Source organism: Eurypyga helias, unplaced genomic scaffold, assembly GCF_000690775.1.
Source record: "Eurypyga helias isolate BGI_N326 unplaced genomic scaffold, ASM69077v1 scaffold3906, whole genome shotgun sequence".
Taxonomy (NCBI): domain Eukaryota; kingdom Metazoa; phylum Chordata; class Aves; order Eurypygiformes; family Eurypygidae; genus Eurypyga; species Eurypyga helias.
The window spans coordinates 21,822-34,219 of NW_010254482.1; the positions used below are offsets into that span (position 1 = coordinate 21,822).

General features: G+C 39.0%; 1 protein-coding gene across 1 annotated transcript in view; it reads right to left on the reverse strand.

Annotated features, from left to right (window-relative positions):
- BNC2 (basonuclin 2) overlaps positions 1-12,398 on the reverse strand; it is a gene marked incomplete at its 5' end in the record, with an annotated part of 91,224 nt that overhangs the window by 1,497 nt on the left and 77,329 nt on the right. Inside the window, 2 exon segments of the mRNA XM_010152979.1 lie at position 1; positions 3-484. The exon segment at position 1 is cut by the window's left edge and continues 1,497 nt beyond it. Of these exon segments, the coding sequence (XP_010151281.1) occupies position 1; positions 3-484 (483 nt within the window).

Below are 12,398 nucleotides of genomic sequence, written 5' to 3' on the forward strand. Positions count from 1 at the left end.
TCCTGCTGGATGTCTGCTCATTCTTGAAAGGTGTAGGGGAAACTTCAGATTCACTGCTCTCGTTATATTCATTTTGGGTCGTAAGGCTTGGTTCACGGAGCCTCATTGCTGGCTGTTCCAGCAGGAGACCATTTGGAGGCAGCCCCAGCAGTGGAGCAGAGACTGGATTTATGTACTGGAATGGAAGTAGGAATGCAAGGCTATTCGGGATGTTTTCAAAATGATGAATGCTGGAAGGGTTGCTATTCTCCAGGTGAGCAAGGAGACTTGGGCTCCTGGTGCGATTATTGCTTTCAATAAAAGTCCTTATATCTGAATCTGTCTTTGAAGATGGCACAGCCACAGCCTGCCCTTCTTTTTCTTGAATTGCCATCAGCTCCACAATGGATTTGGTTTCTCCAAATCTCAGGAACTGCTGAAGGGTAATGATCTCTTCTTCCCTGGACATGATGGCCCAGCGGTCCAGCACCTTGCCTGCAGCATCCTAGAGGCCATATCAAAGAAACAACAAAGACAAACACAAAGAAAAACCTTATTGATTCTGCATAATTATTGAATTCAATAGAAGGTGCTCTGCTGCCTCAACATGAAACACTAAGCTTAAAAAACAACATGCAATCAGCATTAATAGAACTCAACCAAAAAATGCAAACTTTCCAGACCTGCAAATGTGGTGATTAGAGTCACAGTCAGAGAAACAGATTTAATTTAATAATGTCAGAGAAAACAAAATGTAGACCATGGGGCTCTGTGATCTAAAATGCTTTAATACTTTTATTTTAACAACAGTGAGCTATTTATAATGCTACCATTTAGCATACACTAGTGTAAAACATGAACCGTTGCTGTGCAGCCCATTGTAAAATATAAAAATTGTCACTTATTTGCTATTACATGGTGACACTATAAAAAGAGCTAAATAAATGCATTTGATAAATTTGCTTCTTAAATATAAGCGATCCGACTGAAGTCCGTCATGGGCCATCACACAAGAAATTTTGATGCAGGTCTTAAAAATAGCACATAATACTTGTACCTTACTTTTTTTTTTTATTATTCCCATGACACCAATACTGAAAAACATATTCATTATAAACTTGCATCAAAAGGTAGAAATTGGGGCAATGGTTTTAAACATAACTGGACTATTACTGGCAATTGATTGTAAGCTTGCAATCTTAGTATGGTTTAGATTTAAGAGATTACTTTTTTCCAGCCTTGTTATAAATGACAGTTAAAAATATGTAAAAAGTAAGCATCTGATGGATGTAGATAGCATAAATGTGTAAAAATGTTGTCTCTTAACATTGCCTTCTGATAGCAAGGGAAAAATCCAGAGAGAATACACATCAGTAATCACTAGACTATCTGTTGTTAAATATACATTAAAAAGCATTTCACACTTTCATTTTTGCTAGTAAGCATGAGATTTGCCTGAAGGTAGGACTTAAAAATTCTGCAATGTAATGTCAGGCAATCCATTCCAGCATGTATTGATAAAAACATATTAAAATACTTATATAATGAATACATCATTTTATTGGCATCTTTCCTTTTGGGCAAATGCTGGACATAACATCAGCACGGTAACTATAACCAACAAGCACCGTTGCAGGCATCAAAACAGAATTATTCCAATGCTTCCTCATGCATTAAACAGTTTGAAAGCCTTGCAAGATACTCTACCGTGCTGGCTCTGATCTTTTTAAATTTTGACTCTCAGCTTCAGAATTACCTGAACACTTTGGACGACACACTATTGCAAAACCCACTATCTCTTGTTTGATTGTGAAGCCTGCAAATACCATTCTTTCCCACCCTTCCTGGCCCAGGTCTAATCTATCTATCTATCTATCTATTTGAATATCTTCAGTCTTCAGATCACTGATTCTTCTCTCCCGTCACATTTTTTAGAGTACTGGAAAATGCAATTTGGCCCTAATAGTATAGCATATATTTATTTGATTACAGCTGGTTTTATTATTTCAGTTCTGATCTGTGTCACCTCTCTGGATACAAGGTTAATGGCAGAGGTCAACGCCACATACATTTCACACAGTACCTTAAATGTGACTGTAAAACCTTTTAGAAAGGGTCCACACATGACCATTTAAAATCATACCTTACAAGACTAGGAAACCCTCAACAGCAGTGAATTACGGAAAATCTTACCCAGATGGAAAGCCCCATTTATGCAGAAAATGTTCAGCATGTATTTACGCTGTGATGAAGGAAACACCACAGTGCAGACGCTGGTCCTGGTTTGCACCATTAATCAAGAAATGTACCTTTAAGCACTGGGGACATCTTTTAATTTCTATGCCCTCCCAGTTCTACCTGTCTGATGGAGCAGTATTTTACAGGCAGTCAGTGCTATCTAGGAGAAATCATCTAGGACATTAAAAAAAACCCCACCCAACAACAAAACAAAATGAAACAAAGCCAAAATGGGCAAGAAAAAAGGGGGGGGAAGGGGGAGGAAGGGAGGGAACCAAACCAAAAAACAACCCAGCACCACCAAAAATAGGTAAAGGACAGGTTCAGATTTTAAAGATATAAGATTATATTTTTTTCCCATCCAACTATGGTCACACACTACCCCGTGACTGTGACCTAAAGATTCCTACATCCACTTCTCCCACAGCTTCCAGCCAGCTGTACCAGTTCCACGTTTGAGTAATTCCTACCTGTAACTGTAAAACCAGACTTGATTCAGATTTTGGTCTCCAGGCTTTTGCTGTCACCTCTGACCCAATCTATACACACACATTTCTACTCCCAAGCCACAACTTGCTTACCTCTGACTGTAACTTACACTGTTTGAAGATGGAAATAACATCATTCAATTTACACTGCTTACATGTATTGAATTAGAATTCCTGTCTGCAGGCTGCTTTGTAATGTACTACTGGTAGTAATTTGTTTTGTTTTTGCTTTAATTTGTAAATCACTCACAGGCTTATGTAACGGATGCTTTACAAAAACTGATATTTAAGTAAATAAAAATTGAATACAGCCAGCATGAAAGTAACTCATGAGGGTAGAAGGTACAGATCCTGTACCAGACTCCCACATGTAAGTGGAAGGTGGTATCTATCACACAGTCCCTCAGCCAGCTCTTTCCATGCACACAACAGGCAGACAGAAGCAGACACGCTTTTGGGGAGTTGTTTCACAGCTTAGCTCGGAGCAGCTGGTGGTTGGCTACATGAGCTACCTCTCCGTGAGACGCCACCACCCTTTGTTAGTTTAGTTTGAGGTTTTGCAGTGAGGAGGGCCAGACCTTCAGCAGCTGCTCAGTCCCACTGATCAGAGAAACTGGCAGTCAAGGGTGTGATCATCATGGGGTTACCCTCGCTGTCATAGAAACAGCAAGGAACCGGAATGCTGCTCTTAAATGATCCTTGCCTACTCCTACTAGTTATATCAAGCTATACCTTGTTAATTTTCAGCAAGAAGTTATTTGGCTTTTCTTTCTCCAGCAAAAGTAAAGACAAATGGCACAGATGCCTATATTTCATAGAAAACACACTACTTATGGATACTGTGTAGCATATGCTTCAATATTTACATAGTGATGGCTTTTCATAAATCATTTTAAGTATGTATTATGCAAAACTAGATAAAGAGCGAATAGGAATGTCATCTTTTGATAAAACTTAAAATTAACAAAACATCTAACCATTATCCCCTTTGAATTAAGCTATAACTAGCTAGGGATCTCTCTGTATATAGTAATACTTGATTAGAGGTTCAAGTCCTTTCTTACATGTAATCGATTTCTGGTTTCTTACAATCTCTCACGCTAAATTTTCTCCCCAAAGCCATTAAATCATATCCACATTTAAATATTTCATGACAAAAGGTTCCAATTTATATTACTTTTTTCGGCGCACAACTGATTAAGCCAGGCCTCCTGTGACAGTATGTACAAGGAAGTCAGTGAGTACAGAGATACCACTGCAGGCTTACAGATCTAAGCAAGGCAGTAGACAAGTAAGCCCATCCCGTACAGCACGCAGCAATGCTCTTCCTCCTCTGCCCATACAGCCTTGTTTTTATTTTTGTTTTATTTTATATGTGTGAGTAGCTCTCTCACAATATCAGATGGAGAAAACCTTTTAATCTCCACATCATATTAAATTAACCTTCAAGGATACAAGACATAACCTTGAATCTTTTCTAACTCTAAACACACACTTGACTCTATTATTTGTACAGATACGGATTCGCATACACACGTACTACATTATATCTATAAAGTAATGTCACGGTTAATCACCCTGAACCTGCCTCCTCATTTTTGCTGACCGAATGTTAGGAAGAGATGTGTCAGGATATGTTAGGGTACATCTTGTCTTAAACTTCTGGGTCAGATAGAACAAGAGATGGGAGTCAAGATGATTATCTTAGATGATACAAACATGCTACAGCAGAAGATGAACACCAAAATCACTCTAATTTTTAGAAGCTTAACTGGCAGGGATTTTGAAGATGAGTGATTAGGCTTTGCAAATTTCAAGCTTTCTTTTCAGCTTTAAAACCTCACAAACTAAAAACTGCCTATTTAGAAAACAAGGATAGTCTACACAAACATGCACCATAGACAGACACCATAAACCTTGAATGTTTGTTATAAAATCAGTTGTTTTAAATGCTCACTTCGTGTGAGAAGATCCGTTGACTCTTGTGCCTGCATTATCTGCTGCTAATTTTGTGTGTCTACGCTCACACAGAAACATGTATGTACATACACTACACAAGATTTTTTGCAGTTCTGTTTTTATCTTGCTAATTAACTTCTTGGCATAGGTAAAATGCATATCTATATACCTGGCTGAATACACAGTGAGAGATGATTATACAAGGGCTGAGAAAAATAGAAAGGTTAAAAAAAAAGTAACAGTTGCTTCTTAAACAAGCCTTGTGTTCTGGGAAGTACTCATGGATTATTTTCGGGCACTATTGTGATAACTTCTGAGAACCACTCAAAGTTATATAGAAAAATGCATTGCTACTCTTCATACTTTAGCAAGTTTGCATAGGCACTATGAGCTGCTGCTTTTGATGCCTATCAGCTAAGTATCCATGTTACAAAATATTACATAGATAGATGTTTGTTTAAATAATTAAGCAAGCCTAGTGTTTATCTCAGATCTTTCTTCTATAAGCCTTTCTTAAAGAGCTATATATTTTCAAGCTGATCTCTGAGAAACATTTTGAGTGCAGCTGTAACCATTGAAAAGCAGACTGGAAGATATTCATTTGGTCATACTATAATTGTAGGGGATGGTTTTAATTAGGGTGCAGAGAGAAAAAGAAAATCAACATTTGTTTCTAATAAAGAAAAGCCTACATAATTTCCATGATTTAGAGTTTGTTGTTTTTGTTTGTCTGAATTTCCCAGGAGCATCTCTTTGCTTCCCAATTAAATTTCAAGCTGTTACACTATGGGTAGTCCTACTACTCCTGGGGTAGAATTTACCAAAAGCGTGCAGCAGCAGCACACCAACTCACATTAGTACAGACGGGTCAATGTGCAACAACTCTTGCTCATTTTGGCTAACTCCCACCGACCTCTGTGGGACAGAAGTAAGCCCTAGTTTTCCATAGAAATGTACACTCACACATACAATCACATACTTTCCTGATAGGTTTTTTTACCATGCTGAACCTAATTTGCCTTTGCTCCTGTAAACATCAAGAAAAGGTGTGCATACTTGCTCACTGTGATTATACATGTGCAACTGATATGATATTTAACACACCCAGCCTGCAAAGAGTCATGGTTAAAATTTTTTCCCCTCATCTGTCACTTATCCACCTCCCACCAGCCCCCCTTCACCAACTGAAACCATATGAACAAACTCATGTTTAAGTGTCAGCAGTCCTTTCCTTGAGTTATACTGCTGCAGCAGGAACAAACACAGTGCAGCACTACCAAGTTCCCAGTCAATAATGGAAATCTTTATCTTTTGGCTTCACTGCAGCCTCCACTCTGCTAGAAAAATCAAAGGCGATAGATCTTCCCTTCAGACACCCCCTTGCTCTTACCTGTTGGACTTTCTTTCTTTGTCCCAAAGATACAGGGTATGCAGGAGGATACCAGCATGTCACAGAAAGGGACAGAAGGTTGCTGTCTTTACCTAAAGTATCACCAAGAATGACACTGGCAGTATGTATTAAAAAAGAAGATGAAAGGGATTTTATGTACTTATATGCATGCTTATGCTTACTTTTGCTGCCAGGTTTGTAATGGTAATTGCTCTGGTCTCTCCTTAGACTCCAGGCCTTCTTATGCATTCAGCAGCAAAAAGCTTTGTGTTTTGATCAGAAGGAGCCCCAAAGACCTTTGCAAACTTTACTGACTGATATTGTAGGCACTGGCTCAAATCTGGCTGCACTTTACATCCAGAATAATTGCACTTTAAATCCAAAGTAATTCCACTGACCATGTTGGAAAGTAATTTTGACATAACTTAGCCTTGAAACATGATGTGGAGCCAAATCTGTTTGAATATATATTGGGGGTGTACCACCATGGTGGAGCACAGCGGCCGTGTAACGATGCACAGGAGCACTGCTCAGCGGTTTCAGAGTGAAAGTGAGGAACACCATGGGAATGCAATAACCGCAGCTGAAACCTAGCCAGGACACCGCCGTTAACCACCCACGCTCTCACTAAATGGTCTACAGGGCCTTTACTGACCAAAAATATGCAGGTCCTCTGTTTTATATCTCATCCCAAAGACATATGCCAGCAGCACAGACCCCTACACAAGCAACCTGCTGGAGTGCTGGTTTTGGACTAATTTGCAGGGAGCGGTATGAAAATAATTGATCCCCAACACATGACTCCTTTCGGGGGCTGAACTTCCTCATTGGGCACCCTGATTGCAGAATGCCGTTTCATTTTTCAGGTTCCACAACCTGAGAGTACATTTGAAAGCACTGCCTTGAAAGCTGATGATGTCTGTCAAATGTCAACTGTAAAGCACCAGTGCGAACTGGGGGTAGGGGAGAGAGTCTCTTACTGTTTTCAGAAAAGAAACATTAATTTGAACTCTTTCCTGATCTTCATGAATGTGTATTCACCTCTGCAACTCCAGTAAAACTATTAGGATGCAAGGACACTAGTTTTAAATACTCCTTTTGATTCTTAAAGATATTGTTTGACTTTTGATAAAATATTCACTTTGTTATGGAATGCTCTTGATTATGGACCAGATACGAATGTATAATTCACAAGATGATGATTTTTTCTTTTTTTTTTTTTTCCCCCAGAATAACACTGCATACAGCATTTTTATTTTTAAACCATGATGATCACTGTGGGGTACAACGTATTTAATCACAGCAGCTCAAGCTTCATTTGATCACAGCAACTACATCAAGTCTCTTTACAATTGGGTGCCTGTCAAGTCTTTTTCACACTAAACCTCCATCCACACTTGGGGGAAAAGAATCTAAGGACAGCCAGAGCCTGATACCCTTCTTGCATTTACTAGTTTTACAGTGGTATAACTCCCATGATGTCAACAAATTTGTTTTGACTTAGAACTGTCATGTTGGTGGCAACTATTAAATGACAAAATCTGTCACAAACTGCAGTGGTAGAACTCCTGTTAGCACAGATGTACACTGATTCAGTAGCTTTAAGAAGATCAAAAGCCATCTTTCAGCAGTTATGACTATCTTATTACTTGACATTTATCTTGCAATACCAGTGCCACTTCCCAATAATTTTGCCCCATTCCCCCTAAGTACTGTGCAAATTTTCAAATGCAAAAATTTATGCCCTTCACTATCAGTTCTGGTTGAGACTTTCAGAAGATTTCTAAAGGCCTTCCTAAGTGAGGAGTTAACATGAGCTGACCAGATGATTCATGGTATCTGTGACCAGATAATTTATGGGATCTGCTCACTAGAACAGTTTTAAGGCTCACTAAAGGTGAGGCATTTTTTTCCACATTCATCAAATAGTAGAATATGAAGATTTTATAAAAATTGGGTATTCAAAATCCTTAAACAGCTTTGAAATCCACAACCATGGACCCCAAGTATAGAGGAATATTTTGGTATCTTGCTACTCTACAACCTGTGGGACTGGAAAATTCATTGAAATGTCTCTGAAGAAGCCTTGCCACTAACTCATGGCAAGTAACAGAGTGTTTGCCCTTAGGCAGACATGGCTCCTACAGGCGATCAAACCACCAAGCACACGGTGGTTGAAGGCAAAAATTTTAGACTGTATGAGTTGCCATGGGGACTTTTCAGGATAGGATGTAAACAGAGACACAAACACGGCAAACCACTGAAATAATTACAGCTATAAATTAACTTTACAACACAATCTTGTACTTAAGTGTGCAGGAAATACCCGGCATGCTTATAAGCATAGCAATGACTAATTTTCATACTCATTTCCACCAATTTTTGCATATATAGTTGCCGATTTTGGTATGACATGTAAGAAAATTTGCCTTGATACTACCAGTCCTTGAATTCACTTGTGGTTTTACTGCTTGGTGTCAGTGCTGTGTAACTCACTGAGAAGTAAAATTATGTTTTCTATGTTGTGGCCGTCTTTCAGTAAATTTAATAAGCTACTTAAGACTCTTTCTGAGCCTCAGTTTCACCAACGCTGAAAGAATGACACATAATTTTTATGAGAAACAGGAAACATTCACAAAGAGCACCAAAGAGGTATTGTATTTGCAATACACACAGCCACAAGAGACACCTCAGCTCTCTTCAGCCAAGACCTTCCCCAATGCACAATGTGGTAACGCAAACAAACCATGTCTGGCATCCTTGCTACATCTAAGGGACTGCACCAAAAGCAGGGCAAGACATCTAACAGTCAAGTCAAATCAGATGGTCCTTCTCTTACTTTAAACTGACTAAAGCCGTAACCCTAACTGGAAAATATAAGCAACAAAAGCTGAGTCTTCCTGTCTTTGTGAGTAAAACTTCCAAAGAAGTCAGTAAGAAATTTGCCTAACCAGGGGCATTGTAAGGAATTGAGAAGTTGCCCAAGGTCAAAACCACTGCGGTGAAAGTGCCAATAAGTTATACTCATAAACTGGATTTTATTACATGCTTGGTTTTCTGATTGAACCCAAACTGTGCCTCAGTAAGGGGATTCAGCTGTACTATAGGCTGGGTATATGAATGGCAGCAGAACCGGGAGATTGATTTCCCTCTTTAGCATTCATTAGGGGACCATGCATTATTACTTGCAATATATACAACACAGTCTTAATGAGGCCTTTTTCCTTTGATTGTTTACCCAAAAAATGTACACCAAAAAACCCAGGTGTGTCATAGGTGGCAACGTGATGCAAAAAGCAGACAGCAGGGTGCAGAAGTGACGCCCAAAAGGCAAAGGTCACTGGAATATAAAAATGCTATGGTAGATGAAGTGAGCTATCTGTTTGCACATATTAGAGGCTCTGAAATGCAAAAGAAAGTGGGGGAAATTATATTACAGTGTACAAAGTAATAATAACTGTGCCTGCATGTCTTAATACCCTCTTGTCCCAGCAGTCCTGACTTTCTAGGCAGCCCACTTCTCCACATTAACAGTAGTCATTTGGAGAGCAACAAACGTGCCATTAGAAGCACTTTTACAAGTGTATATTCATCCACCAATTAGCTTAATGTGGCCGCTTTCTGCATATTTTCTATCCAGGCTTGCACAAATCTTATTAATATTTCCCCCTAGCGCTTTGACAGATTACCTTGTCATTATGCATCCTGGAGCCTTTTAAACAATATGGGTAAACTACTGTTTGCGAGGTTAATGACAATTATCCCCTAATTACTGCATAAGTCACTCAGTCCACTTTATCTCATAGGCAGGGTTCTGCTCTGTGTATCTGCCATTGTGTCACTGTAAATGAATCTTGTATAGCTATGTTTATCTGTCGTTGCCTTGTAAATTACACTGACAGAAGAATGAACAAATTACTGTGTGTCATCACTTAAATACAGCTTCTGATAAAAAAAAGTCCCACAAGCACAGCACTTGAATTTTAGCCTGATCACAATTAGTAAACACATAGTGCATGTTTTAGGAGATATATTTAGAAGTGGATGGGACACAGTGTGGTGGAAGAAGGCTCTGAAGTGGTAAGCCTAAGGGCGGTAAACCAGAAGAAATGTAGAAAGCTACAGTAGTAGTAATTCTATGATCATCTCCTGAGAACTCTTCTGCTAATTTAACAGCTGATAGATGAGCCAGTGATACTTTCCAAACAATCAGGGCTGTGCCGAATTCCATAATTTCTATTGTTTCTGACCACAGACACATAGGATTTTTTTTTCTATTGTTGAGAAATCCAAACACAATTTGGAACAGTAGTAGCATCCATAAAACCACAGGCAAAGCTAATTTAAGGGGTGCATTTCAGAACAATATCAAGGAAGATTAATAGTTTGGATTACGTCTGCCCTGACCAGTTCTAGTGACTCTAACGGGACTGCTCCATGCAAAGGCCACAGCAGAGTCTGGCAGGCAGCACCTAAGTCAATGTATTGATTAAAAAAATAACAAATAAAAAATTAAATTACCACACTGCCTACTGTTTTTCCATAGTGTGTGCATGCACTTTGAGTCACCTTGTTGGTGTAATTAGAGTTCAACAGAGGTAGAAAAAAAAAATTCTGAGTTCAATTCACCCTCTATAGATTGAGGCAAGTTCTATCTCAGGAGAGGAAAGCAGAATTGGCAAATACCAACTTCCTGGTATATTCCATTTTCAGAAGAAATGTCAAGCCACACTTAAGAGTACTCTAATGATAGGACATCACTGAGACCAGATGTGTCCTGCTTTGAGAAAGAAAGGTGACTTGTTATTGACCTTGATTCTTTCTTTCACCAAAGACAGGTCAATGCAAGAACCACATACATAGTTCTCAGAGTCAAAATAAGTCTATGGTAAAGAACATTAAAACAACAATTACTTTTAAAACAATGCTGTTTCCTGTATTGGCCTTGGAGAAGTACCTGATGGATTTCCCTAGGAACCATGGTCCTTTGCAAACAGTACAACAGACTCAGTGCATTTCCACTCTCTCTTGGTGAGATCACTTCTTGAGTCAGAGAAGGCCTTTTAGTACTGGTCTTGTGTCGCTGGCAATCACATTAACTGCAAAGAGTTTGTAACAAGTGTGCTTGTTACCGTGACTCAGGCTAGAAATTTCATTTCCTCAAGCTCCGTGCAGTCACAGCATGTGAACTTTCTATCACCACTGGCTTGAGCAGAAACAGAATTATCTCCCTCTCGCTCAGACCTGACATTAACTCTGAGAACAAGGGTATTTCCGTGCTTGCCAGGCAAGTGGATCATTCGAGGAGTGTGAATGCTCTTTTCAGCTCTTTCGAGGCAACTGCCTGCTGCACAGCTGGCAGGAAAACCCATGCACAGCAATGGGTTTGCAATGCTACACAGTTATGCATTTTATCAGCTTGGGGGACACACTTCATACACATATATAAAATACATTCACAAACGATATATACACTGATATCCTAATATTATGTATTTTCATATTGAATATTATTAGATTTTGCCTTGTATTTTACGCATTTCCTTCTTCAGCAAACCTTCCCATTTTATACACATTCTAAAACCTGTTCAGCACCAGGTTCTGACCAGTGCAAAACAAAAAAGTTGAAGTCAGGAGGACAACATGCAAATTGGACCAGAATTATGATTCCTGATGGGTAGCAATGTCAGGCTGCTTAAGCTGTTATACAAGAAAAAGGAAATGCCAGAATTCTCCAAAACCTGGTTATTATTTACTGCAATTCAGCAGGTTACACCACCATTGAAATGTTTTTATCATAATAAAGCATACATTTATTTTGTTGGATTACAATAGTGTCATGTCCAGAAAGAATGGACAGACTGAGAAATAACAAAATTACTGATATTACTGAAAATAACAGTAGTTTGAATGAACACAGATGAGCACAGCACCTCTGACCATGGTCTCAGAATCGGCTGCAAGAAAAAGCTGTAGTGAAATGGTAAGAAAATGTAACAGCCATCACTGCCAGGGATAACTGAAAAGACTGATCGATTTTGAGTAAGCACTACCTCAAGGGTTTTGGTCCCACTAGGATTGATCTTTGTGTCTGTCCTGTGTTCAGTCAATGCAACTTTCAGCAGGGTATCCACTGCAGAAATAAATGGAAGTGCCGCAGTAACCCTCCACCCTCCCTCTAAGTATGTTATTTTCTCTCTGTGCCGAAGGAAAAGTAAAAACAATGTCGCTGATGGTAAAGTGCTAGGCAACAGATGGTTGAAAATGTTTAAGCATACAGAACACTGGTATTGTCATGTATAATATTATTTGAAAATATGCCTTTCTAAATTATTAATATTTCT